The following is a 24316-nucleotide window of genomic DNA, read 5'->3' on the forward strand; positions in this document are numbered from 1 at the left end:
AACTAAAGGTTGTAATGGTCGAAAACGCTCCTTCATTTTCTATAAGAAGGAAATCGGGACTAAAACCAAAGGGGGGATTAGAATTAGATTTATAATAAGAAAAAATTGGGAGCACATATATGAAGTATATAGCTGGTTTATCAAAGCAAGTTTATTGTTTCTGTGTGATTCATTTGATCGGATCCTGCAAGTCAGGTCACAGTGATTTGAAGATTTTTTTGGATAATCGAAGTAGAATCTGGTAATAAAATTCCCTACACATTTATGCAAGTCATAAATATTTGATAGTGCCAAACAATTTGAATTATAACTATTGAGAAGACACATGCATCATCATGACACTATTGCCCGATAGATGGAAGGCATTGATCATTTAAACCCTAAAAACTGAACTCATTGAAAAATTACATTTATATACAATTTTAATTTCAATTGTAGAGATAGAGGTAGGAGTCAGTTAGTATATTATTATCTATTTTAAACATTCATGCCAATGTGAAGTAGAGACTTATTCAAAGTTTTAAAGAAAGTTATAATTTTCTCAAATTAAGAGGTACACCTACCTTGGTTTAGCAGAGCCAAAAGAGCGGGGAATCACAACCATATTGGTTCATTCTGTTTGTTGGCCAAAATCATTGTTAAACCTAAGCATAAGGCCTAACATACCTTTAGGGTTTAGCAATCTGCAATTTTGGGAACCAACAGATTCTTTATTCAAGTCTTCAACATCTTCTTCAGATGAATGTGCCTCGATAAATAAAAAACTTGTTTTCCCTTTATTTCTATCTAATGCAAAAAAAAATTGAGATTATTAAATCAACATGAATTCATAGTAAGCCCAACTATAAGCACGACTTGATTTCAAACCATTTAATAGAATATCAAAGAAGATTGACAACAAAAGAAAATAAGAAACATAAACAAATATGTAATTTCCTTCCCCATGATGCTCCCAATGCTAGTTTCTCTTCTTTGTCATCGTCCTCTCCATGATCTTGTTGCTACAAGGATGAAAAATAAAGATCAGGAGATGATTGAATTACTGAAGGTGGATTGATCTCCAAGTACACAACAATAGGAGATGAGGATGATTTAATCAACGATGATGGATTGAAATTGAACTTGGACATTATGTGGATTCAATGGAAGGATTTTGGATTCAAATTGAAAGCATGATAATGTAATGGAGGTGGATGATTAGTGAAGGAGAGGAATCCAATTTATAGATTTTCAAATTTGGAATGGATGGTGGAGATCAAAAGATTATGAAGGGTCGGGATTGAATGTGAGAGGAGAGGACAAGTGGGAGATCCAAGAGATTTAGCCATAAAGGAATTCATTGTCTCCACTCTCTTCAAGGACATGGGGTAGAGGGACAAAGGAAATTGGGAAGAGGAACAAATAATTAAAAAATCCTTGGGAAGATGGTCATGGGGAGAATAAAAGGATAAAGGAATTAAAAATTCTTTGGAAAGGGGCGCATGGGGAAAATACAAGAATTCAAAATTTCTTGGATAGAGAAAAGTGGATAGTATTTAAGGTAGGGAGATGAGATGGGAAAGTAATTTATGGCATGTGGTTGACTCATTACTAATCTTAGAGATTAGGAATGCAGAAATGATTAGTGAGGGTTATTAGGTTAGATAATAAAGGATTATAGTGCAAGTGGACAGTTAGGAGGATGTGATGGGTGGAGAGAGAGTGTGTGGAGAAATTTTAATTAGATATTTAAATGCTAATGAGGTTAGGAATGATGGAATTAGGCTAACTAATTAGGAATTAATCAACCCAGTGGATTTAGAAGAATTTTAGAATTTTTAGCTAAGGTTGGGTAATTAAATCAATTTTTAGAGGAAATTGAGAATTATATAATTAATTGATAAATTAACCATATGGCTAGGAGGATAAAATTAATTAAATATAATTTAATTAATTTCAAGAAGAATAAAGGATTAACATAATTAATAGAATTAATTATTAGAGGTTGGATAATTAATTAAATATTAATTTAATTAATTTTGGGTGTCTACACTATCATTTGTTCTTTTCTTAAAATCATGTCTTATATATCTACTTTTCTTTTCATCATCATCAAATATTCTATAATATTCTTTTTATATACCTTTAGAAGCATAATGACCAATTCTTCCATAATTAAAGCATTTCAAGGGCAAATTACCTTTGTACTTTCTAGTTCCTCTCTCCAATCTTACAAATTTTGCTTCAACCTCATCCAAGTTCTCAATTGTTCTAGTTCATTTCCTGATGTCCTTGAAACATTAAATGTAGATTCTCTTTGATAGGATTTTATATCTTCTATCTCTCCAATTTCATAGGTAGACAATGTTTCGATAAGCTAATCAATTGTGTAGTTATTTTTAGGTCATGACATTGTCCAATGGCACATTTTTTTGGTTTGTAGGATTTCATCAATGTAAACAAGATATTTATAAAGACATCACTTTCTTCTAACATTCCACCAATAGCTCAGATAGCTTCCAAGGTATAATTCACTTTATGTATGTAGCTCTTAACACTTTCATCATCACCCATTCTAAAACCTTCATATACATAACACAACTTGTTCTAGATTCCCTTTGCTTCTTTCATTTTCCCTTGGATTCTTTCATTCCTTTAACTTTGCCAAATACTTCATCACTAAGACAACTGATAAGTATTGTTATAGCTTTTGCATTTGTCTCTTGGGCCTTAATTTCATCCAAAGTTGATGGTCCATTCAGAGGGCGTTGATACCCTATTTGAATAATCTCCTAGATTCCATTCTACAAAGACTTCATTCTTTCATTCTTTTAAGTAAATTTTGTTCCATCAAATATCAGTTCTTTAACATGAAGGTCATGCATCATCTCTAGATCTACCTCAAGCTATTACACTTTCCAAAGAGGAACCTTTTTGTGATACCAATTGTTAAACACATGGCATGACTAAGAGTGGGGGTGAATAAATTTGAAACTTCAAAAATAGATTATTAATAAACAATATTAACTTACTTAGCATTAACGCATAAGAATCAACCATTAACACATGAACACCAAATTTACATGGAAAATCCAAATAGAAAAAAAAAGCATGGTGATAATCTAACTCACAATATGAATAACAATATTTAAAACATTTTAGGCTTACTACCAAAGAGCACCAACATCTGAAGGACTTGCAGAACTAAGGCACAGAACCTTAAGAAAGATACAAAGAGGACTTGCTCAACTAAAGAACACTCCTTTAGGACAAGATACAAACTGCTACTGAAGGACTCATTGTCAATCAACAACCAAAGAAATAGTTGAATTGAAATTGAGAAGGATTCTCCTAAACATGAAATTATCTTTGAACAACTGGATCAAGCAACCAACATCATGGTAAATAACTTTGATAATATTTTCTATCACAACACATTGTCTTGCATAATATGGGTGTGTGCACTTTAAGATGGTGTGCAAAAAAGTGGACACACCCCAAAAAAAATGAAAAAAAAAATATGAATGGGGTATTTCAAATTAAAAAAACCACGTACGCGTTTAGGCTCGTTTTACTGAGTCTAAACAAAGCTAAACCGCATACGGGGTTTAAAGTATACTAACCACGTACATGGTTTAGAAACTAAAACCCCGTACATGGTTTATAAACTAAAACCTCGTACGTAGTTTTAGTTTATAAACCACGTACGCGTTTGTCTGTCAATAAAATTTAAATTAGTAACATGGACTTGTATGCAATTCATTTAGCATTCCATTAGGTTTTGCGACAAGATATATACATAAATTGGCATTTATCTTTGTCTTTTATCTTTCTTATACTTTAAGTTATATTTTATGTATATATTGTCAGGATGTTTGAGAGTGGTTATGGATCTCTAAGAGATATAATGTAGATTCTAGTTTTTTGAGTATTCTTATAAATTTCAGACAGTCAAATTTTAGTAATCAACATGCTCGTATCAACATTGTCTCTCTTGTCTCTTCCCTACATTTTCCTTCTCTCTTCCTTAACCCCTACCTTTTCATCTCTTAGGCCTCTTCCTCTCTACTTTCTTCCCTCTCTATGGTCATATGGTATTCTTAGGGGTCATATGGTATCCTAGGGATCCATGCATGTGTCCTTAGGGGTCATAGGACACCATATGACCCATAACGATACATAAGGGGTCATATGGAGTCCTAAGGGGTCATATGACACCATATTACCCCATAGCATACCATACGACCCATAATGACACCAAATGGTGTCCTAAGGGGTCATAGAACACCATATGACCTCTTCGAACACCATAAGACCCATAATGACACCATATCGAGTCCTAAGGGGCCATATGGTGTCCCAAGGGGTCGTAGGAGACTATATGACCCCTTAGGATACCATGTGACCACTAACGACACCATATGTTGTCCTAAGGGGTCATATGGTATCTTAGGGGTCATAGGACACCATACAATACGTAACGATACCATATGGTGTCCTAAAGGGTCATATGGTGTCAGAAGGAGTCATAAGACACCATATGACCCTTAGGATACAATATGACCTCTAACGACACCTAATGGGTCATATGGTTTCCTAAGGGATCATAGGACACCATATGATCCATTAGCACACCATAGGACCTATAACGATACCAAATAGTGTCTTAAGGGGTCATAGATCACCATATGACCCTTTAGGACACCATATGGCATTGTTATGGGTCGTATAGTGTCCTAAGGGGTTATATGGCATCCTATGACCCCTTGGGACACCATATGGTGTCGTTATGGGTCGTATGGTGTCTTAAAGGGTCATATGGTGTCCTAAGGGGTCATAGGACACCATATGACCTCTTAGGAAACAATATGAGCCCTAACGACAACTAAGGGGCCATATGGTGTCCTAAGGGGTCATATTACACCATATGACCCCTTAGGACACCATATGACCGTTAATGACACCATATAAAGTACTAAGGGGTCATATGGTGTCCTAAGGGGTCATAGAACACCATGTGACCCCTTAGGACACCATATTACCCATAACAACACCTAAGGGGTCATATGGAGTACTACGAGGTCATAAGACACCATATGACCCCTTAGCACACTATACGACCCATAACGACACCAAATGGTGTCCTAAGGGGTAATAGAACACCATATGACCTATTAGGACACTATACGACCCATAATGGCACCATATGGATTCCTAAGGGGTCATATGGTCTCTTAAGGGGTTGTAGGAGACCATGTGACCCCAACAACACATAAGGGGTCATATGGTGTTCGAAGGGATCATATGAAACCATATGAACCCTTAAGACACCATACGACCCATAACGACACCATTTGGTGTCCTAAGGGGTTATAAAACACCATTTGACCCCTTAAGATACCATATGACCCAAAGGACACCATATAACGAAACCAAATTATGTCCTAAGGGGTCCTATGTGTCCTAAGGGGTTATAGAAGACCATATGACCTCTTAAGACACCATACGACCCATAATGACACCATATGGAGTCTAAGGGGTCATATGGTGTCCTAAGGGTTCGTAGGACACCATATGACCCTTTAGGACACAATATGACCCCTAACGACACCTAAGGGGTCATATGGTGTCCTAAGGGGTCATAGGATACCATATGACCCCTTAGTACAAAATACGACCAATAACAACACCAAATGGTGTCCTAAGGGGTCATATGGTGTCCTGAGGGGTCGTAGGACACCATATGAGCCCTTAGGACACCATATGGTCTCTATCTCTTTCCCTTTAACTCTTTTTACCTCTCTCCCTCCCAACCCCCTTCTCCCTCTCACCTATATCTCTCTCTCTCTAACCCCCTCTTTTAGGTCTCTCTCTCTCATTATCTCTCTCCCTCTCTCTCTCCCCATCTCTCCCTACCCCTCTCTCTCTCTCTCTCTCTCTCTCTCTCTCTCTCTCTCTCTCTCTCTCTCAGGTGTCTTTCTCCCATTCTTTCTATTCCCTCTATTATTTCCCTCTCTCACTCCCTCCCTCCTGATGGGAATGGATATGGGATAGAATAGCCTAGTCTATGCTCTTTGATCCTCTCCTTGGATCACCAGGTGTTCCAACCACACCCTAGGGTCTCTAGGACTTCCCTTACTTGTGGAATCCTATAACCTTGCCCAATCCACCCACCAACAACCTGTGATACTTCTCCTAAGGTCTCACCTACTCACAAGATTCAAAAACCCTCACTTAGGCTAATAAGGGTTTAGCTCCTCCTACACCTTCTTAGGTCCTAGCAAGGATAGGATAGGTCTTTGACATATTTCTCCATCCATTCATGTGCCCCCAATAGGTTTTGACCTTCCTATTTGTTACCGATCTCACTATTTTGCTTATTTCCTACAGAATAGGGCTACAAGGAATGTGCCCCAATTAGGCCTCCATTCCGGACTTTTAGGGCTCCCTCTTGCAAATGATGCCAAAACTTGTGAAACTTCCCAAAGGGACTACTAATCATTTGGCAAAGGCTCAAATATTTTCCTAGTTTTGGGTCTCCAAGTGTCCGTACACTACCCTAGGTGAATTTAGGGGTTTTTTAGGGTTTTTAAGAGGGTTTTTAGGCCTGCCAGGGTCATAGTGATGGTTTGATGTCTTCACCACCTTATCTAGATTGGTGGAAGCTCCTCCTCCTCACCAATGGTTCTCCACACACCCCTCTACAAATCCTCCAAATGTTGCATCCTTCTTTGTCCTTCCTTGCTCTCACGGACCTCTGCAACCTTAACCCTTCCTAGCTGGGCACATTCCAGTCTTGCCTAGGAGTGGGTCTTTGAAAGGCTTTCCTACATCTTCAAGGGCCCTGCTTGCTCTAAGGTACTATACAAGGTCTACACTCCTATTCCCCATGGTTTCATGGTGTTTCCACAATGGGGATAGGAGTTGTCAACCCATTTACACAAAACAGTCCAAAACTGGGCAGTGAAAGAGTAACTCACAAAATATTTACAAGTACACAAAACCTTCACAATAAACCTAACCTAAATGCTCAAAATGAAAGTATGAACACAATAAAAGTCTCTCAACATATTTTATACTACAAAACAATCCATTATCAATCTTTTAATGCTCCATTTGTGTCGACTGGCAACAAAATACAGTCACAGTTAAGGTCTCTTCCCTTTGGTCATACAAACTGACATCCAATCCCTCATTTTAGGGTTTGCAACAATATATAGTGTCTTTTCCTTAGTTTGTGTACCAAGGTTAGGGTTCTCCATGCCAAGCTAAGGTTATGACCTATTAGGTGGAAAAGTTGCTTGACAACTTTGAAAAGTTGTCATGCAACTTTTTGCAACTTTTGAGCAACTTTTGCAATGTTGCTTTTCTTGACTTCTAGGCCAAACCACCATTCTAAAAGGACCCTAAACTCATCAATTCAACATATACCCTCTACTCCACAAGAAACCTCAACCTAGACTTGTGAACCTAGGACCTAAACTAGGACCTAAACAAGACTAATGAGCTCTTGGCTCTTATTACATTTACATGGCTTCTTAAAGAAGCAAAATCCCAACAAAATCCAAAAGGAGGAAGACCTTATAAGGGTTCTCCTGCACCATACTCCCCCTCTGCATAGAATTAAGGAACTAGGGGAGAGATGAGAGCCGGGTCAATACCAAGTTTCTTGAACTTGCCCTCTTCAACCCAAGTGGCTTCAGACTCAGGTTGACCTGCCCACTTCACCAAGTGTTCCATGTAGACCTGGTATCTAGTAGACTTTTTCACCCTTGACTCTAAGATCTCCTCTGCTATGGGTTGCTTCATTTGAGGTAAGTCATTCACATCCAAGTCCTGCAACACCTTGGCTTGATTCTCAGTTTGCCCTTCTATTTCACCTTTATATAATATCAGATCAGCAACATTGAAGACTGGTGATATAGCCAAATCTAAAGGAAGATCCACCTTGTAGGCATTCTCACCATATTTTGACAGAATTCTACAAGGTCCTACCCTCTTCATTTTTAGTTTAGTAGGCTTGCCACTTTGCATTCTAGCTTTTCTCAGATGGACCATCACATAGTCACCCACTTTGAATTGAACCTCTCTCCTTTTTCCATCCACTTTAGCTTTTAGTTTTTGAGTAGACTCTAGGATGGCTCTCTTGACCTGTTCTTGGACTTCCTTGATGGTTTGAGTGAAGTCCTTTTCTTTCCCACTCTTCATCTCCATGGAACCAAGTTCTCTTAGTTCACACACCCCTCTTGGATGTCTACCATAGACAACCTCAAAAGGACTCCTTCCAGTGGTCCTACTTACACTCTCATTGTAGGCATACTCAACTTGTGGAATGACTAGATCCCATGTCTGCCCATACTCCTTGGTTAGACACCTCAATAAGTTTCCTAAGACCCTATTAATGACTTCAGTTTGACCATTAGTTTGTGGATGGTAAGCTAAGCTAAATGATAAATTGGTCCCTGGTCTTTTCCATAAGGTTTGCCAAAAATGGCCAATGAACTTGATGTTCCTATCTGAAACCATACTTAATGGGAGTCCATGAATCCTTACAATCTCCTTAAAGAAGAGATGTGCAATATAGCTAGCATCATGAGTAGTTTTACATGAAATGAAATGGCTCATCTTAGAAAACCTGTCTAATGCCACAAAGATGCTATCCATACCTGTCTTTGTCTTGGGGAGTCCTACCACAAAGTCCATGCTCACACACTCCCAAGGCCTGTTTGGGACTGGTAATGGCTGATAGAGGCCTGCATTTCTTGATCCTCCTTTTGCCCTTTGACACACACCGCATTGCTCCACATACCTTCTCACGTCCCTTGGCAACCTAGGCCAATAGTAGTACCTCTGCACTAGATCCAAAGTTTTATTTATTCCAAAGTGTCCACTTAGACTACCATTGTGTTTCTCTTGTATGATATTTTCTCTCATGGATCCTGTCGGTACACATAATTGATTGCCTTTGAACAAGAGACCACTTTGAAGAGTGTATTCTACATACTCACCATGAAAATGATTCTCAAACTCCTTGTAGACCTTGTAGGTTGATTAGAAGTCTTCATCTTCTTCATAGAGATCCTTGAAACCTTCTATTCCTATGCTCTGCAATTGTAATTCTTGGATAGTCAACAACTTCCTTCTTAAAGCATCTACCACCTTGTTGAGTTGCCCCTTTTTATGCTTGATGGGTAAGGTAAAGGATTGGAGGTATTCCATCCACTTCAAATGTCTATTGCTAATCTTCTCTTGAGTGTTAATGTAACTCAAAGCCTGGTTATCTGTGAACACCACAAATTCTTTTGGGAGTAGGTAATGCCTCCACTTCTTGAGAGACTGAACTAGTGCATACAACTTTAGATCATAGGTTGAATATCTCTTCTTTGCTTCATTAAGTTTCTCACTAAAAAATGTTGTCAAAAGTAGGTAAGAGTAGGATGGGTTTTGTGGCTACTTCTTGCTTCAATAATTGGAATGCTTCATCAGCTTGTTCAATCCATTTGAACTTAGTTTTAAGGCCTCTTTTTATGGTGTCAAGTACTGGTGCACATATGCCACTGAATTTCCTCACAAACTTTCTATAGAATTGGGCTAAACTATGGAAACTCCTAACTTCAGTCCCTGTTTTAGGGGTAGGCCAATTCAAGATTGCCTCCACTTTGCTTGGATCCATCTTCAAGGTCCCCTTGGACACCACAAACCCCAAGTAGACTAACTCTTTCTTCAAGAAGTCACACTTCTCTAGGTTTATTGCCAACTTCTCTTCATGCAACCTCTCTAGGACTAACCTCAAATGTTCTAGGTGCTCCTCTTTGGTTCTACTATAGATTAGTATGTCATCCAAGTACACCACCACAAATCTACTTGTGAAGTCCTTTAACACCTCATTCATCAACCTCATGAAGGTGCTTGGGGCATTGGTAAGTCCAAATGGCATCACAAGCCATTCATACAACCCTTCTGTGGTCTTAAAAGTGGTCTTCCACTCATCACCCTCCTTGATCCTAATTTGGTGATAACCACTTTTAAGGTCCAACTTAGTAAAATACATGGCACCTCCTAAATAGTCCATCAAATCCTCTATTCTAGGAATAAGAAATCTGTACCTTATGGTGATCCTATTGATTGCCCTTGAGTCAGTACAGTCTCCACTTGCCTCCCTTCTTTGATGCTAGCACTATCGAGACTATACATGGGCTGATGCTTTTCTTGATCAGTCATTGATCCAACAACTCCTGCACTTGCCTTGCCACCTCCTTGTTTTTATCAGGTGTGAGCTTATATGTTTCTTTATTGGGTTTGGATGCACCAGGGACAAAGTCTATTTGATGGCTTATAGACCTTCTTGGTGGAAGTGTTGCAGGTGCTCCATCACTCACTATGTCTTTATACTCTTGCAACATTTGCTTCACCTCCTTGGGTACCTCTGTCTATAGCTTATCTTCCTCCTCCTTTGGCTTCACAAAGATGGCACATCCCACTATCTCCTCTTCATGTAGCAGGTGTAAGAACTCTTTACTAGTATTCCGTAAGACACTAGGTGTTCTTGAGGTTCCCTCATCATTCTCTATCAGAGACTAAATCTTAAAGGTTCTGCTGTCCTTCTTGAAGGAAATGGAGTTCTCCTCTCCATCATAGATCACCTTCCTATCAAATTTCTAGGGTCTACCTAGCAGCAGATGACAAGCATCCATGGGTAACACATCACAAAGGATCTTATCCTTGTATCCTCCAATAGAGAATTCTACCCAAGTCTATTCATTGACAAGCACACTTTGCTCTTGATTCAACCATGTCACCTTGTAAGGGCTAGTGTGGGGTATCTTTGTGAGTTTCAACTTCTTGGCTACCTCATCTGATATGATGTTATTAGTTGACCCTAAATCAACTATCACCTTGCAAACCTTACCAAGGATTTTGCATCTCACCCTAAACAATGCTCTCCTATGCTTAGGTTCATCCTTAACCGAATGTCTTATCAAGACTCTATTGAACATCAGATTTTCTCCAATCTCTGATTCAATATGGTCCACCTCAGGTGTTTTGCTTCTTGATGTGTCTTCATGGGCATAAGCAACCTTCTTTCCACTGTTTGATGAGGTAGGCTTGTCAAGGCATCTATAGGCTGGGTGTCCCAATTGACCACAATTGTAGCATTTCATGGTTGCAAAGTAGGAATTACCCCTATCGGTACCTCTACCCCTATTTGGACCCCCTTGTGCACCTCTTCCTCTAGAATGGCTGCCTCTAAGAGTTCTTTCACTATTGTGCTCTGTCAACTTGGACTCTCCTTGATTCCTTTGCTCACTTGCCTTGCTTTGGTAACCACCTCGATGATTCATTTGATCTCTACCTCTGCCTCTACCCCTGTTGTTGGAGTCTCCCTTCCTTTTGTTCCTCTCTTCCACCTTAGCAGCAAGCTGATGACATCTTTAGATAGTGGTAGGAGTCCATAGGCTTATCTCCTCTTGGATGTTCCACTTTAGGCCACTTAGATACCTAGCCACCTTGATGGATTCCTCTTCTTGGACTTTGGATCTAAGACAAAGCTTTTGAAACTCCTCTATGTAGGAGGCCACATCAAGATCTTTCTACTTCAATCCCTATCTCTTCTTATGAAGTTGGACTTCATAATCCTCTAGCAAGTAGTTCTCTTTGATCTTACTCACCATGGCCTTCCAATTTGCAATAGGTAGCTTCCCCATGCTAATTCTCTCCTCTTGCAAGTACTTCCACCATGTCAAGGCTGCTCCCCTTAGTCTTGATTTGACAACCTTAACCTTTTGGACTTCTGTCACACCTTCACACTCAAAATGGTTCTCCATACCCTCAATCCATTCCACGATGGTGTCAATATCCATCCTTCCACTGAAAAGTGGCAATCCTTCAAAAGATTTTGGATTCAAAGCCTTAATGGCCTTTACAAAAGGTTCTTCATTGATTAAGGGGTCTGGTTCAGGTATGATGTCATCACGATCAATAGCTTTCTTGCCTCTGTCATTGGTGTCTGAACCCCAAAGTCCATGTGCCCTCTGATCAACCACTTCTTGCAGCTTGTTCCTTATCTCACTCATAGCATCTTCAAGGAGTCTATTTTTCTCCTTTTGTTCTTCTACCTCCCTAGCCAGCTTTGCATTAGCGACCATTATGTTCTCCCCTACTGATTCACCAAAATATAGAGACATGCACGGTCCACCAAATCTTTAACTTGGCTCGGATACTAATCTGATGGGAATGGGTATGGGATAGACTAGCCTAGTCTATGCTCTTTGATCCTCTCCTTGGATCACCAGGTGTTCCAACCACACCCTAGGGTCTCTAGGACTTCCCTTGCTTGTGGAATCCCCTGACCTTTCCCAATCCACCCACCAACAACCTGTGATACTTCTCCTAAGGTCTCACCTACTCACAAGAATCAAAATCCCTCACTTAGGCTAATAAGGGTTTAGCTCCTCCTACACCTTCTTAGGTCCTAGCATGGATAGGACAGGTCTTTGACATATTTCTCCTTCCATTCATGTTCCCCCAAGAGGTTTTGACCTTCCTATTTGTTACCGATCTCACTATTTTGCTTCTTTCCTACAAAATAGGGCTACAAGGAATGTGCCCCAATTAGGCCTCCATTCCAGACTTTTAGGGCTCCCTCTTGCAAACAATTCCCATACTTGTGAAACTTCCCAAAGGGACTACTAATCATTTGGAAAAGGCTCAAATATTTTCCTAGTTTTGGGCCTCCAAGTGTTCGTACACTGCCCTAGGTGAATTTAGGGTTTTTTTAGGGTTTTTAAGAGGGTTTTTAGGCCTGCCAGGGTCACAGTGATGGTTTGATGTCTTCACCACCTTATCTGGATTGGTGGAAGCTACTCCTTCTCACCAATGGTGCTCCACACACCCCTCTACAAATCCTCCAAATGGTGCATCCTTCTTTGTCCTTCCTTGCTCTCACAGACCTCTACAACCTTAACCCTTCCTAGCCGGGCACAGTCAAGTCTCACCTAGGAGTGGGTCTTTGAAAGGATTTCCTACATCTTCAAGGGCCCTGCTTTCTTTGAGGTATCGTACAAGGTTTGCACTCCTATTCTCGATGGTTTCATGGTGTTTCCACAATGGGGATAGGAGTTGTCAACCCATTTACACAAAACAATCCAAAACTGGACAGTGAAAGAGTAACTCACAAAATATTTACAAGTACACAAAACCTGCACAATAACCTAACCTAAATGCTCAAAATGAAAGTATGAACACAATACAAGTCTCTCAACATATTTTAGACTACAAAGCAATCCATTATCAATCTTTTAATGCTCCATTTGTGCCGACTGGCAACAAAATACAATCACAGTCAATGTCTCTTCCCTTTGGCATACAAACTGACATCCCATCCCTCATTTTAGGGTTTGAAACAATATATAGTGTCTTTTCCTTGGTTTGTGTGCCAAGGTTAGGGTTCTCCACACCAAGCTAAGGTTATGACCTATTAGGTGGAAAAGTTGCTTGACAACTTTGAAAAGTTGTCATGCAACTTTTTGCAACTTTTGAGCAACTTTTGCAATGTTGCTTTTCTTGTCTTCTAGGCCTACATTGGGCTATCCTATGGACACCACCATGCTAAAAGGACCCCAAACTAGTCAATGGCACACATGCCCTCTACTCCACAAGAAACCTCAACCTAGACTTGTGAACCTAGGACCTAAACTAGGACCTAAACAAGACTAATGAGCTCTTGGCTCTTATTACATTTACATGGCTTCTTAAAGAAGCAAAATCCCCAACAAAATCCAAAAGGAGGAAGACCTTAGAAGGGTTCTCCTGCACCACCTCCCCATCCCTCTCTCTCTCCCCTCTCTCCCTCTCTCCCTCCCCTTCCTCTCTCACTCTCTCCATCACTCTCTCTCACTCCAACTCCTCTCTCTCTCTCTCTCTCTCTAAATATCACCTCCAATTTTATCTATCTAGCCTATCTATATCTCTCTCTCTCCTTCTCTTTGTACATCTCTCTCTATCTATGTAGGCATTTAGATAAATATTTTAAGGGGGAGTGCAAAAAGGTAGGTAGATTATGTAGATAATAAGAGCTTAGTGATTACTAAAATTTGATTATGTTTGAGAAATTATAATATCTAAAGCTTGGGGAGAGAGGAGAGAGTGAGATAAAGAGAGGTGAAGAGAGGATGAGAGAGATATGAAAAGAGATAGGTATAGAGCCTAGGGGAGACAAATAGCGTGAGATAGAGAGATAGCAAGTGAATGATGATACAAGCCTACTGATTACTAAAATTTAACTATGTCTAAAAAATTATAGGATCTCCTAAAATTTAGAATCTGTATTATGACTCCTAGAGATGTGAAACCACTCTCAAACATCCTGACAATATATACATAAAATCTAACTTAAAGTATAAGAAAGATAAAAGACAAAGAGAAATGCCACTTATACATTTTATGTATATATCTTGCTGAAAAACCTAATGGAATGCTAAATGAATTGCATACAAGTCCATATTCCTAATCTAACTTTATTAATTTGAAACTCGTACGCGGTTTGTCTTCTTAAAACCCCGTACATGGTTTTTTTATTAAAATACCATACGTGCTTCATATTCAAAATACCATGTACACAGTTTTGTTTATTAAAACCACGCACACACTTCATATTCAAAATACCCCGTATGTGCTTTAGTTTATTTAGGCTTGTGAATAGGCTTGGATGACAAAGCTACAAGTTGGAAGTTTGATTTCCCTCCATTTCCCTCCTTTTTGACATGTTTTCTTTTATCAACTTGGTTTCTCGACTTTGTCATCATCAGGTTTACACTTCATCAACTGGGTATTTCTAAAATTGCCACCATATTTTCACCCATCTTCTAAGCTTTCTAACCATATAATTTTTTTTTAAATTTGAACAACAATAACATATTATTCTTGAATTTATTTTACTAGTGTCTCCATTTAAAAAAAAAATTGTATTTTTGATTGTTTTGGTGCAAGTTATGCTTCATGCACAAACAGGTACCTGATTTTCAGGATGTGCTCAATTTGAAAAATCATAAAAAAGAATAGTCAACAAAAAATTACAAAAAAATACACAACTTCTAGTGCTCACTCTTAACTATCTTTCTACCAAAGGATTTGTCAAAATACTCAATCTAACTATGACTTTTTTAATGTGTATGTCATACACTATGTTATGTTTTTTTTTTTTAAATGAGGATCTATTTTTCGTGCACGAAGGATTTGACCCCCTTAATCTTATCCAATTTTTTAAAAAATCAATAGTTTGGAAACTAGTTTCAAAGTGCTACAATCTTTGTTCTTTGAGTATCTTCATATATTGAGTGGATGACTCTCAACTTTCTCTTGCAAGTTCAAGGTTACCTGATTTCATAAAACAAGTGTCCACTTATACCCCCCTTTTTGCACACCATCTTGGTGCACTTACCCATATATCACCTTCAAAGCACTTCTCAAACTGACTTTCACATCACCACAAACTCAAATCTACTTGGAAATCATTCCCATACACTTCTCACACAATTCACTTCTCATCCACACATCTTAAATATGAGGTACAACATTGAAATCCTAATTAAGGGTTAGCTAAAATAGAATAAGCGATATTACACAAAATAAGCCACCCAAACCTAAAATACTTAAATTAGTCCACACCAGGGGAAAGAGAGAACAAAAATATATCACAATAGATCCTTCCACGATCGAGCCAAGAATTCGCACATGCTAACACATACTCTTGTTACAAGCTAGGGTTGTCGTTGCACCAAAAGATCGACTTGTCAATGCCTGATACAACCACTAGACTTATAGAATCCACAGGAGGCTGCTAAACTATGTTGCGATTCCTTGTGAGGGACGCTAGCCCACTACCAACAATCCCCCTCCCAACATCACTCACTATGGCTTGCGTGATTTGAACCTGTGACCTAGCTAGGGTTGTCATTGCACCAAAAGATCAACCTATCAATGCTTGATACAACCACTAGACTTATAGAACCACAACAGGGTATTAAACCATGTCACAAATCTCTGTGAGGGACGTTGGCCCATTGTCAATAACTCCAAAGTATTTAATAAACATAATGTGTAGACATAATCAACCAATCGGCTACATAACCACTTCTAATGCAAAATACTCAATGCAGATCTCCACTCGCCATGGCAAGACCCAAATTAAAATCTCAACATATATCCAAACCAAAATAATATGATCCACTAAACCACAACACAATTAGAAACATATCCAGAGGGCACCAAAAGCATTCTAGACCACCTTGAGTATAGGATGACACCACTAACACTAAAACATTAATTGTAACATAAAACATAAATCTACAACAACCAAAACACATGTCTGGACCAACATCCATCTGGATAACCAAGTTTGACATCAATAAAAACCATACAAGATCATGTTAACAACAAACTCCAACAAAGCTTGTACAAGACTTAAATTTATCAACCAAAAACTAGTAGCCAAGAAGCCTAACACTCTACATATTTTTTCTTCACCATTGTGTTCAGGATAATTTTGATCCCTCAATGTCCTCCAAATTTGGTTGCAAAGGAAGGTGTCAAATGTTGTTGACAAGGTTAGAGATAACATTGCAAATATGTTAAATGTTGCAAATGACATCATTATATTTTGAAAGTGAAATATTTAAATTGTATTCCCTACACTTCAAATCTTTATTTAATGACATCATAAAATGTAGTCATCTTGCACCTTTATTTTCGTTATAACTATTGATTATGAATAACTTTCATTTTTGATATATCAATAGTTTTCGAAGCATATTCATCAAATAAATTCAAAATCTTCATTTACAAAAAAAAAAATTATATTTTCCATTACTTTTTATATGAAAATAGAAAAGGAAAATACATGAGTAAAAGAAAATCTATTCGACATTTCAGGTACCTTGGAAATAATAGCTTATCGGGAAAGCTTCAACTTGAAGAATGGTTATCTAAAATTGACTTTGTGTAAGAAAAGTTCTCTCTTTTTCATTTCACTTAGATTAATTTTTTGAGTTATAACAAATCTCACATAATTTAATTTATACATAAAGAAGTATTATACATAGTTAAACTAATTATAAATAAAATAAAATACTTTAAATTAATCAACTTTGATTCTTCAAAAGTATGTTTAAGCATATATTTTACTAATGATGTTTTTTATCAATTCCTTTTTCTTTTTAATATATATTTTTCACATAATGTACTAAATTATTGTTGGCATTATATTGTCGTTGATGTCAACTGGTATTGGAGTTGATGTTGGCATGGTGTTCTCATGGGTGTTACTAGTATGCAGGAAGGAGTATTGTCAGCCGGTAAACAAGAACCGAGCAGTGATAAAGCAACCAATATAGATGATTGGAGAGGATTTAGATGTTAAGGTTCAAAATATATGCTCATAACATTGGCATGATTCTGTGATTGAAACCACATCAAGTTTGGTGAACCTGAGAGCACATTTATAATTGACTGATGTGCACTATGTGAAGAAGAATGAATACCGGTCTAGTATGCAGGAAGGTGTTGTATCAACCAGTAAAGATGACCACTGGTAAGAAAGCAAGGGATGAGCATAAAGTAGGTGTTGCATCAATCGGAAACCATGCAATAGGTAAGCAAGAAAGACTCCCACCGGATGAAGATACTTTCATTGAATGAAGAGAAGGCATGATGGACCACAAGGACAAAAAAGGAAGGGTAAGAAGTTATGAGTTTGCCTTTATGGAAAACCAGATGAGATGAGGTCCAGACTAATAATGATCTAGTTGACAGAAGAGAGAAGAGCATGGCTTGAAGAGTAACAGGTTAATGGATAGCTAGTAGGGCAAGAAGACCAATAGTATAAGGTGTATACCAATAGGGTGTTTTTGATCGATGACTGGTTTTGAACCGACATAGTGAACTAAGGTGGATGCTGACAAAGATGACACATGGGATCCAAGTGGCTAACATGTAGTGGTGAAGAGTGCATCACTGAGGTTGGTAACCAACTAAGTTTTCTTTAAATATCGACTGCAGAAATCATGGAGTTGTTGTAGAGGATTGCGGCTCAATGCAAATCAAAGGATGTTTCTTGGTGAGTTGATTGAAGTAGGACATCTGATCATCTTGTTGGCCTAGAGAAGGAAACTGTGAGATCATTTAATGTGATTGATAAAAGAAAGGTCGGTGTTTGCTAACAATAGTAAACGTGTATTAGAAGAAAAGATTTGGCGGTGCATTTTTATTTTGTTGTAGGTTATCAATCTCGGGGAAGAGATCTGATCAGATTTGATATGGATTGGGTCAGCGAAGATAACCCTAGGACTCAAGGTTTGATTTTTAGTTTTGGTGGGAAAGCTTGTGCATAAATATGCATATTGAAGATCTGAGTTGTTGATGCTAGTAGCCGAAGAAGAGTGTGTTTGAATAATTAGAGAGGTGAATAGATTGAGTGAGATAAAAAAGATTCAAGTGACTAAGTATTTGAATCAAAACAAGTAAGAGGGGTTTAACTGGTGATCTGTCACAGAGTTAATAGTCAAGTAAACCAATAGTGGTTGAACTGGTAGGAAGGCATCAGAGAGTGAGTGAGTGCAGAGTGAGGATTAGAGGAAGTCAGGAAAGGTAGAGGCTAACTGGTAAGGGATTAGAGAGAGTGAATAGACAACCGGTAATAATAGAGCTGGTGAGCTAGAGAAGAGTTAAACCCGATAAAAGATATTGATTGTAGGATTTACAAAATTCATTTGTAACAAGGTGATTTCATTGTATCTAAATTTATCTCATTGTATTTCATTGAGTGGGTTCTCGATGCAGGGGTTGGTGCTCCTTGAGTTGATGCTCAAAATAGTATTAAGGGTTGGTTCTCCTTTGGCTTGGTGCCCATAAATCATTAGAGGTTGGTGCTCCTTGGGTTGGTGCCCTAAACTTTGTAAAACTATTGTTTCATTTTGGGACTATATTGGAGCAGTAGACTCCAACAACATTTCTCACTGAGGTTTTTCCCACATTGGGTTTTCCTCGTATATTTGATGTTGTGTGATGCATTCTTTTTGTGTGAAGGATTACTAGTGTTTTTATTACTTTAACGGTTGCACACACATAGTTCAAAATTCTTTATAATCATTGATTCACCCCCCTCTTATTGATATCTTGTATTCTACAATTGGTATTAGAGCATTAGGTTCCCTTTTGGTCAAATCTTTCTCTAGCTTGGGTAGATCTTGGTCTAAGAACACAATGGGAAGAAATGAGTCCTCCTCCTCCAAAGCCCCCATGTTTGATGGAACTAACTATGCCTATTGGAGTAGAAGAATGGAAACCTATCTATCCTCCCTAGGTTTTGATGTTTGGATGTCAATTAAGAATGGGTATAATGTCCCTAGTGCTCCTCCTACAAATCTGGATGCTAAGAAGGAGTATGAAAACAATGCAAAGGCTAAACATGCTATTCTCAGTGGGTTGTCTGATACTAAGTTTGTTAAGGTTATGCATTGCCTATCCACCAAGGAGACTTGGGATAAAGTTTGGAGATTATTTGAAGGAGATGTCAAGGTCAAGGAGGCCAAGCTGCAAACACTAAGAGTTTAGCTTGAAGGCTTGGAGATGAAAGATGAAGAAAATATTGTATATTATCTTTAGAGTAAATGAAACTATGAACACAATCAGAGGACTTGGAGAGGAGATAGATGATGAATTTATTGTCAGAAAGGTACTTAGATCACTCACATCTAGGTATGATACAAAGGTCTCTTCTATAGAGGAAGCTAAGGATCTGAAAAACTTTTCAATGGATGAGTTATTTGGTTCCCTAGCCACTCATGAGATGAGGACAACTGGTGAAGGAACTTCCAAGAAAGAGGCTATTTTCAACTCCACCAAAAAGTGTAAGGAAGAAAGTGCTCATAGAGAATCTAGTGAAAACTCAGATACAAAGGTGGAAAACTTTGTAAGAAAGCTCAAAAGAGGATCTGGTAAGTATAAAGGAAAACTACTTTTTAAATTTTTTAACTGCGGTAAAATTGGACACTTTGCCTCAAAATGTTCCTATGGTGAAAATGGTGGAGAGGAGTTGCAAAGCACTAGCACACCCTTAGGAAAGAATAAAGAGAAGAAGGTCTACCAGAAAGAAAGAAGAGACTACCGGAAGAACAATCTATATACATTTGAAGATGATGCTACAAGTGAAGAAATTGTATCCGAAGATAACTGTTGTGAGGATGAAAGAGAAATTAATCTCTTTATGGCTCTAGGTGAACTAGTTGATGAAGCTGATAAAGATGAAGATATTGAATCTGAAGTGGATCTAGAAGGTGAGCTCATAAGTGCCCTTGAGGAGTTAAGTAAAATAAGAAAAGAACTCAAAAAGGTTAAGCATGCTACTGCAAAGAAACAAGAATAGCTGGAGGAATCTCTAGAGGATTCCAAGAAAACAATATCTGATCTGATACTCCAGTTGAAAGAAGCTAAGAGGATATGTGAAGTTACATCCTCATATTTGATAAAGAAGGAAAAGGAGTAGCAAAATCTGGAAAAAGAAATTGTAAGGCTCAGAAAGGAGCTAGAAAAGAGAAAGGATGAATTGAAGATGAGGAGCAAGTATGAGGGTAGCACTAAATCCTTAGACAAGATGTTGAGAAAACAAAAGCATTCAAAAGATACTAGTGGTATAGGATTTGATGAAGGATAGAGTTCAAACAAAAAAGACACATACAATAAGGAGATACAATTCACTTCCTCAAGTGAAATTAAAGGGAAACAAATCTTTATAGTCAACAAAGGTACTAGAAACAAGACCTATGTTGAAGCTACAGGAAATCAGCCTATGAACTAGAATGCTCAATACTAGAAGGGTCACACATTAAACCGATATGCAAATCATAAAGGTAAGCCCAAGGTAGATAATGAAGGATTCACTAGAGTCAACAACATGAGAGGAAGAAATCCAGTGAGATAAAGGTTTTCTGGTCCAAAGCAACAAGACTAGTGTGTACCCAAATTACATGGCTACTGCTACCAGTGTAATAAGTTTGGACATAGAATTACTGATTGTAGACTAATGAATAAGCCCCATGTTAGTTTTGAAAGTATAAATTCTTTTTCTACACTCTGGGAGATGAATTTTGTGTGTTATCAGTGTAATGATTTAGGTCATAGGAGTTATGAATGTAGGAAAAGTCTACTAGTATCCTACAATAGGTTTTCAAATTCATCATTTAATGTCAATGTAAAATGTTATAATTGTCAAAAGTTTGCAATTTGAGCTAGTCCCACACAGGTCGACGGGGGCACATTGCAAAACATTGCAAACTAAAAATAACCAAACAAAAGAAGTCAGTACTAGATTAGAAACCGGTAATAGAACTGGAGCATGAAATTGCAACAGACAAGAAGAAAGAAGCCAACCCGGTTTGGGTTGAGAAGGACAAGAATAATGCAAAAACAAGTTTGATTGTGTAGACTGCCCTGCATGCAGAAAGAAAAAACTTATGGGTTGTAGACATTAGATGTTCCAATCACATGACCAGAGACAAAAATAAATTTATTAAGCTTGAAGATTGGAATGGAGGTTCAGTAAGATTTGGAGACAACTCTTCCATCAAGATAAAGGGAAAAGGTACTCTGAATATAGATGGAAAAATGAAGGCACGTGATGTATATTATGTGAAAGGTTTAAAGCACAACTTACTAAGTGTGAGTCGAGTGTGTGACAAATGATACAAATTCACTTTTGACTCTACCAGTTGCCAAATAAGAAAAGAGAGTATCGGTCAGATTGTAGCAGAAGGAAAAAGGAAAAATGGAAATGCGTACAAACTGAAGGAATGCTTTGAGTCCCAATGCATGATGGGACAAGTGGATGAGAGATGGATATGGCACAGGAAATTAGGCCACATAATATTTGATAATCTAGTTAAAGTAAGCAAAAGGGGCTCTGTGAGACATATAGGTAACCAATCATTAAACTGATAAGCACATTTTGTGATGAATGTGTAAGAGGAAAGCAGACTAAGGTGACCTTCAAGACTAAAGAACATAATACTTCAAGGCCACTTGAACTTGTGCATACTAATCTATGTGGACCAACCAGAATAAGAGCTCTAGCCAGTGAAAGATACTTCATGCTCGTCACTGATGATTTTTCAAGAATGACATGGGTCACTTTCCTACATGACAAATCTCAAGCCTTTGAAAGATTCAAGATTTTTCAGAAGATGGTTGAGAGGGAAGTGGATGCAAGATGAAATGCATAAGATCTGACCGGGTGGAGAGTTCGCATCAAATGAGTTTGAAGACTATTATGAAACAATTATTGATCGAAAAAAATATTAAACAATAAATAATAAACAAAGCATTAAATCAATAAATTAAATATAAATCTCAACAATAAATAATTAACAAATGATCAATTAAACAATAAATTCACTAAATAAGTAAATAGCCATGCTATAAGATAAATTAATTTAAACAATAAATTATATTAATCCAACTATTAATTAAATAAGAACCACATGCTCAAAACACCTCAAGCAAATTGACATAGGGTCAAAAACTAACACAGGACTCTAACCACCAACTTATGCCACAACACAATTGACAAGGTGAACAACTAAGCCTAGAGTATAAGAGAGAAACACATGCCATCTCCAACAACTTGCCATTGGGATAAGACATGCTTAGGCCTGTGAGACTAGGTGGATTCGATGTTCGGTAGCTGCAATCCTGCATCCACCACTAAACACAATACAACATATATATATGATACATATACATCATAAATGATCAGGCAAGTGATAGAGAATTGCAATGTCATATCATGCTTGCAATGAGTGGTATGACAACGTCTCTAATCATGAATGCACTAGAAGATAGTCACATTCACCATAGCATCAAATCAATCATCATAGTCATAGAATAGGGTTAGCATAATCATGATACCATCAAAATCCCATAAGCAATATGACCCATCATGAATAATGAGCACATATAAACCATCAAATATAGATCCATCATCAATATAGTCTAAAATGTAACAAACATCCATATAAATCATAAAGTACCATATGCTTATGAAGTTTCTAACATTATCAATAAGAATCAAAAACATAAATAAAATCATAAGTATCGGTCAAAATACCACTAATAAATCTAATAAGGTCTATCATAACACCAAAAGAAGAGATGAATCAGGGAGGGGCACTACACAGCACATAAATGAGGTATGGTTCAATGATCCAAGAAAGTTAGGTTTGAAGGTTATAGACAATATTCTAAGGGCCAATTTTAAGGATGCTCCAATGGATCTAATTGTCATGCTCAATTGAGCCTTCAAGAAGGAGGACATTAAACATTATCACTTATGGATGTTTCATTTCACTGATACCATCCTTAAGAGGAAATGGTATTTTGACTCGGAAAACATTATATTAAACAACATCCTTGAACAAATGTGTAATGTGATTAAGACTAAGAAATGTTTTATGACTTCGTATGTGATTTGGGTGGTAGCGAGAAGTGGCATTTATCCAAGATTGAACACCACCAGTAGATTAGGGGAAGGACCTGGTGAATGAAAAGCATGGGAATACTACACTCAGTTGCCCATCCAATAAGCTAGGTACCATTTCAAAAAGATTAATGGTGCCTTTATATATGTAGTCATATGTAGATTAACGAGTGATGTAGGGTATTGTATCTCTCCTGAGGCTATGAAGTTGATATAAGAATGGGGAACTTGGTTCATCTAGAACCAACACACTATATACATCCGTTTAAGTGGATTTACAAGTAACCCCCTCCTTCTTTCCCACTATTTGAGCAACAGGATCATCATCCTTGAGTATGCAAGATAGGCTATAGGAATCCAATCCCTCATGACCCTAAAGAATAAGACTAGGGTAACATTCCCAATCACCCTCAAGTACTATAAGTGCCACAATTTACAAACTACAAAGACAACTATCCATGAGTTGCAAGATCCCTACCTTAAGGAGTTTGAATATGCTCGACTGAGATATGACCCATTTGAAAAACTCAAAGAAATGATGCTAGTAGCATATGAGGGTCACATACCATCTTTAGAAGACTTTTGGGCAGAAATGCAAGATAACTTTGAGGCTTGACAAAGAGGGTTCTACAAGTTAACAGTGGCCCAGATGATAGAATTTGACATCGAAGATAATATTCCTAAGGACTTCAGAGATTATGGGGATATTTTGGATCTGACATATAAGGAAATGATGGTGGATCAAAGGCCTCTCTCACTAATAAGATGGTCAAAGAAGGAAAATGCAAAGATTGAAGATGTCTCCAAACAGGT

The 24316-nt window shown here is 37.9% G+C and overlaps 1 protein-coding gene across 3 annotated transcripts in view; it reads left to right on the forward strand.

The window, feature by feature from the left end:
- The window catches only part of LOC131039103 (probable LRR receptor-like serine/threonine-protein kinase At1g53430), a 101090-nt gene that overhangs the window by 28588 nt on the left and 48186 nt on the right, over nt 1–24316 (forward strand). For 2 of the 3 annotated variants that reach the window (XM_057971759.1, XM_057971767.1), the window contains exon 2: nt 16909–16977. The exons of the other annotated variant lie outside the window; for it this stretch is intronic. In XM_057971759.1, coding sequence (XP_057827742.1) covers nt 16909–16977 — 69 coding nt within the window. The remainder of the gene's footprint in view (nt 1–16908; nt 16978–24316) is intronic. 3 annotated transcript variants of the gene reach the window in all.

The sequence above is a fragment of the Cryptomeria japonica genome, chromosome 6, assembly GCF_030272615.1.
Source record: "Cryptomeria japonica chromosome 6, Sugi_1.0, whole genome shotgun sequence".
Taxonomy (NCBI): domain Eukaryota; kingdom Viridiplantae; phylum Streptophyta; class Pinopsida; order Cupressales; family Cupressaceae; genus Cryptomeria; species Cryptomeria japonica.